General features: G+C 40.1%; 1 protein-coding gene and 1 long non-coding RNA gene across 2 annotated transcripts in view; one reads left to right on the plus strand and one right to left on the minus strand.

Annotated features, from left to right (window-relative positions):
- NRAP (nebulin related anchoring protein) overlaps positions 1-5,097 on the plus strand; it is a 53,675-nt gene that overhangs the window by 45,637 nt on the left and 2,941 nt on the right. Inside the window, exons 35-39 of the mRNA XM_005443876.3 lie at positions 1,235-1,339; positions 2,021-2,119; positions 2,236-2,340; positions 3,901-4,008; positions 4,673-4,984. Coding sequence (XP_005443933.2) covers positions 1,235-1,339; positions 2,021-2,119; positions 2,236-2,340; positions 3,901-4,008; positions 4,673-4,984 — 729 coding nt within the window. The remainder of the gene's footprint in view (positions 1-1,234; positions 1,340-2,020; positions 2,120-2,235; positions 2,341-3,900; positions 4,009-4,672; positions 4,985-5,097) is intronic.
- Positions 12-4,734, minus strand: LOC129736745 (uncharacterized). Its single transcript, XR_008733765.1, has 2 exons — positions 4,656-4,734; positions 12-1,073 (listed from the first exon to the last, which is right to left on the minus strand). It is a non-coding gene; the product is annotated as an uncharacterized LOC129736745 (long non-coding RNA).

A 5,097-nucleotide genomic window follows, 5' to 3' on the forward strand; every position in this document is an offset into this window, starting at 1 on the left:
TGGATCATTCATCAGGGAAGTGAAAAAGTTTATTTAGAAAGTTATGCTAACTCTTTATAGGTCTTTAGAGAGCTTATCATTTACTGAGCTCAGGATTTTATTGTGAGATAAAGTGATGGGGTATTCGTTGGACTCAGTCAGATCTGATGAGCAGGTATTAACAGATATTCCAGCTGTGAAAATCAGAGCCGCAATCAAAACACTGAAGAGCTTGTGTCCTTTCTTACTCAGTGTATTTGCTATTTGGTATCCCAAATGTAGTCTTCATTGCCAGAACTTTTTTTGGGTATTCTTGGGATGGTATAGAAGCTGTTGCTAGTTCTTTACCTTTCCAACTCCCATTTCTGTCGTCTTCTGTAATGGCTAACAGATGGCATACAGGTAGTTAGATCCAGGAAGGCAGGATTTTTTACTATTTACTGATGTGTGATGGTGGCTCACATGATAGGAAAGTGGCATTTCCAGGGACTTAGTCCTTAGATCCTAAAAGCATATACTTAGGGACAGGATAGGAGGTGAGTAAGAACCTCAGCACTTGGCTCTTTGTCTTTAGACCCCGGAGGTCAGGAATCCAGAGAAATTATGAAGGTGCTTTTTTCTGACACCCTCACTATCTAGTAAAGTACAACATGCTTGAGCTAGCTGGCTGTTACATCCTTCTGCATATAAGGGAAAAAAAACCCAACCCTGAAAAAAATGGATGATCGATTGAGTTAAAATCACAGTAAGCCACTGTTACTCTGAAGAAGTCAGAATTGTCGGGATTGTGGGTACTTTACTGGCTTTCACTTTCTATTGGGTGTGCCTTGTTTTCTTTACTGGATTAGGAGTTTAAGCAAGCCTTTAATGTGAGTAAAAAGAGAGTAAGGTGTCCGCCTAGAAATGGGGTTAATGAGGAAGCATGCACCAGATAAAATAATTAGTATTCCTGACTTGAACTCACCTCAGAAAATTATTTCAAAAGGGGTTCTTTTACACCCAGTACAAACAGGTTATTACTTACTGCTTTGAGTCATACTAATTCACTCGTGGGGCCTTCTCTTGTAACTTGCATATGATACATTATTTAATTCCTGGTGGAATGAACAAATGCAAACAGTTTGGCTTTACGATGTGATATGTGCATGGCAAATGAAAAAACTCAAAATGTTAATATGAATCAGGGAGTCTTTTTAAAAAACCTTAATAGCTATGGATACAAAAACTGATAGCTAACGATTTTCATTTTTAACAGCATCGCTATAAATCAGACTTGAACTTCATGAAAGGAGTTGGTTGGATGGCTCTGAGATCTCCACAGATAGAAAGTGTAAAGAAGGCTGGAGAGCTCATCAGTGAGGTAACTGATAAATCTTTCATGGGGTAGCACGTCTGTAGGAATTGTTTACCATCAAGGCTCCTCGTTACATGACACTTACGAATGTAGCTTATCATTTCCTTTTGATGTGGGAGCCTGTTTATACAAGGTGTAAGTTACCAAGAAGCAGTATGGGAGATGCAAGTCCACTGTGTGACACCTGCTGAATATTTTCCATTCCGAATGAAACACGAAAGTATAAACAAAACACGTAGCAATAAATAAATGCAGTAAACTCCATTATGAAATTCTAAGCAGGTGGTTATGGAAGGCATATAGAAAGATACAGCATTGACAACCACAGTGAAGGGGCATTTGCCTGCTCAGTATCATGCATTAATGGAGAAAAATTATGAGCTGTCAAAAGTGTAGTGTTCTAAAGCTTTTTGCATGTGAATTTTCAGTTAGAAGTCCTTGCACACACACAAAAAAAGAAGTTTGGTGGCCAGGCACCACAGCAATGATACAGAAGCATCCCCATTCCCTAGCTGTAAGAGCAGCTTAAACTAAATCTGAACAGTACGTTTTTTAAATTGTGGCTTCAGGAAGGTGGCTTTTATGTTTGACTCCAGTCATCACATGCTTGGAATTGATGTATCATAAACAGAAACATCCTGTGTTTTTTTTCCTTTGTTTGTTTTGGTTGCCTTCTCCCCCTCTCAGGTAAAGTACCGTCAGAAGCCAGAAAGTTTGAAGTTCACTGCTGTGGTTGACTCTCCAGATTTGATTCATGCTAAAACCAGCTACCTCCAGTGCAATGATGTAGGTTTCATTTTACTATAAGTGATCTTAACTTTAGTTGTTACTAAAATGCGTAAAATAATTATCTTGACATTGCTTCCAGTATCAATTGCATTCAATGACTTTCAACCCCACAGAGACTGTACAAGGCTGAAGGCTTCGAAGCCAGGCACAGGTACACCCTGCCTCCTGATCATCCAGATTTTATCCGAGCCCGCCAGAATGCACTTCACATCAGTGATGTAAGTAAGCCTTTTACTTTGGGGAGTTGACTTGGTAAACTTGCTTGGGAGTGAAAAACTTTCATGTATATGTAGAAGTCAGGTTCTCTAAGCCCGACTAAATCTAATAAAAGCCAGAGGCTGTGGACAGCCAACATGTTGCTAGGTTTGGGCTGGAGGGATCAGGAAAAGACTGTTGATTTTTCTTTTGAGGAGTAGTTCTGCTTTCCAGAGCAGGAAGCCATTATTAAGGATTTCAGTCTTTCAGTATAGATATTGTTAGTTACAAATTTAAATCTTTTTACTTATGTTTGGGTGGGGAAGGAGGGAGAATCCTCTTTCCTTCCTTCATGAAGGATCCACCTTCATGAAGTCACAACGTCGCAACATGACAACTTATCCCTTAGGTACAGTTGTTATCAACCTGGATACAACTGAATCAGTGAATGGAATTGATTTAAAGGGATTTTGTTTCCACATTATCCCAGACAGAGGCACTCAGACTATTACTAATGTACTGTTCCCTGATTAAATAGCTGTTGTCTTTAACTGTAGGGTCAGAGTGACCTTAGTTTGTAAGAAACTTTGAGTTCCTTGTTTGGTGATAGGTGCTCTATAGGTGAAAGAAACAAATAGGATTTACACTCTTTGAAGTGATAGAGGAGGTAAAAAGGCAAAGGGGTGATTGCACACAAATGAAAGGTCAGCCCTAGACCTTTTAGCAGGGTGTATGGTCATGCTTGCATTGTTTCTACCCAGGCTGGCTTGCAGGATTTCTGGCATCTCAGTTTACCTTAAAATTTAGCACCACCTAGCACCAAATTCACCAGTGAAAGAGAGTAATAGCTTTTAAAATGTGAAGTGGATTTTATGCTTGTTTTCATATGATCACAAACCCCAGAAAGTATGAATCAAAGACTTATAGAAAGCAAATCAATAAAGTCAGAAAGGGACAGCCAAAACCACCAGCTAAGATACCATGACTGCGTAGGAAGACCTGCAGACTGGAAGCTAATTTAAGAAAGCTACTAATGGAACAAGAATCAAATCTAGAGCAGTTTTTCTTCAGGATGTAAATGTATTTCACATCCTCAAAGTCACATTAAATATGTTAGAAACGGCTGTTATTCCATGTGAGTTAATGAAGCCACATGTGGCAGGGGATAGAGACAGGGATCACTTGAAAAGCTTGAAATAACTGGTATTGAAATTATGATGCCACGAAACCCAAGACACTGCAAGTGGATGCATCAAAAGAGAGAATAAGGGCAATATCAATGCAATATTGATGTGACTGATGCATCACAGTTTCTAATAGAAATTAAATCACATCAAAAACAACCACATTCAAGTACAAAAGGAAACCCTGGTGGCACTTTTCAGATGAGGCATTTTATCTTTATGGTGAATAGAAAAGAAGTTGAAGTGCTATAGAACTGGATCAAAACCTTGGAGATGGTACTGATGACTCTTGATACAAATAAGCCCAGTAGGATAAAACATTTATTATTGCAGTTTTGGGACTGCGTTTAAGAAACTGTAGGGGGAAATGACTGTTTTGTTCTTTTCTTTTCAACACAGAAATTGTATAAAACATCTTGGGAACAGACAAGGGCATCTGGCTATGATTTTAGGATTGATGCCATCCCATTCCAGACAGCAAAGGCTTCAAGAGAGATTGCTAGTGATGTAAGAACTGTTCTGTTTCAAACACTTCCCAACCCCCCTTCCTATGCCACCCTCAGCCTGTAAAAATGGGTGAACTCTGACGTAAGTGAACCTTGTTCTGCTTTGGAAAATTGGTGAGCCAATGAAACCAAATGCTGGATAACTGCAAAGATTTCCAACTAAATGCTCCCATTAATAATGTTCAATACCAGGCTCCTCTGTTGCACTTCAAAGGGTTGTTCTTCGGAAGGAGGTATATCATGATATAGTTAAATAAAATAGGTGCTAGGCTATGAATAGTTAAAGCATGGTCTAGAATAAAGCGGGTCACCTTTGAACACAGAAGGCCACAGGTGGCAAGAAAGCTGAAGGATGGAGGAGCTTCACTGCTGGAGCTGTGTATTGGTTGTGCTCAAGAGTGCAGCAATAAGAGGATTCTGATTGCTTTTGAGAGATGAGTGTTTTTGGCTCCCTAAGTCTTTCTACTCCTTTAAAAATTACCACAAAGGGCGTTCTTCTAAAGTGTCTTGTTAGATTAGGAGATGTAGTTTGATATCAAACAAACCCTTGGTCTTTGTGCACTACAGGAAGCATGATTGATAGTTAGGGAGGGTAAGTTATTTCGTAACAGAATTTGAAGGCAATCTGAATGTGAAAATGAGATTTACCTCTGCCCTTCCTGCAGTACAAGTACAGAGAAGCCTTCTTGAGAGACAGAGGCCAGCAGATTGGATTCCTGAGTGCAAACGATGATCCCAAAATCAGGCATGTCCTCAGAGTGGGGAAACTCCAGAGTGACAACCAATACAGGAGTGGATATGCCCGAAACAGGGCACAGTTCCAGAGTCACCTCAACCAGCCAGGATTCCTCCATGCTAAGAGAAGCCAGCAGCTTGCAAGCAATGTTAACTACAGGCAGCCTTTTCACCAATACACTTGTGATCCTGAGCAGCTAAACGTGAAGCATGCAAAGCAGGCCTACAAGCTGCAAAGTGATGTAAGTATGGCTGAGCAACACTGTCCTTCCAAGTGCTAGGAGCTGTCTGTGGCGATGTGCTTCGCAGGCCTTACCTATCAACAAAATCATATTCTTGAAAGAACTGCAGTCTG

This window comes from Falco cherrug, chromosome 9 (genome assembly GCF_023634085.1).
Source record: "Falco cherrug isolate bFalChe1 chromosome 9, bFalChe1.pri, whole genome shotgun sequence".
Lineage (NCBI taxonomy): Eukaryota > Metazoa > Chordata > Aves > Falconiformes > Falconidae > Falco > Falco cherrug.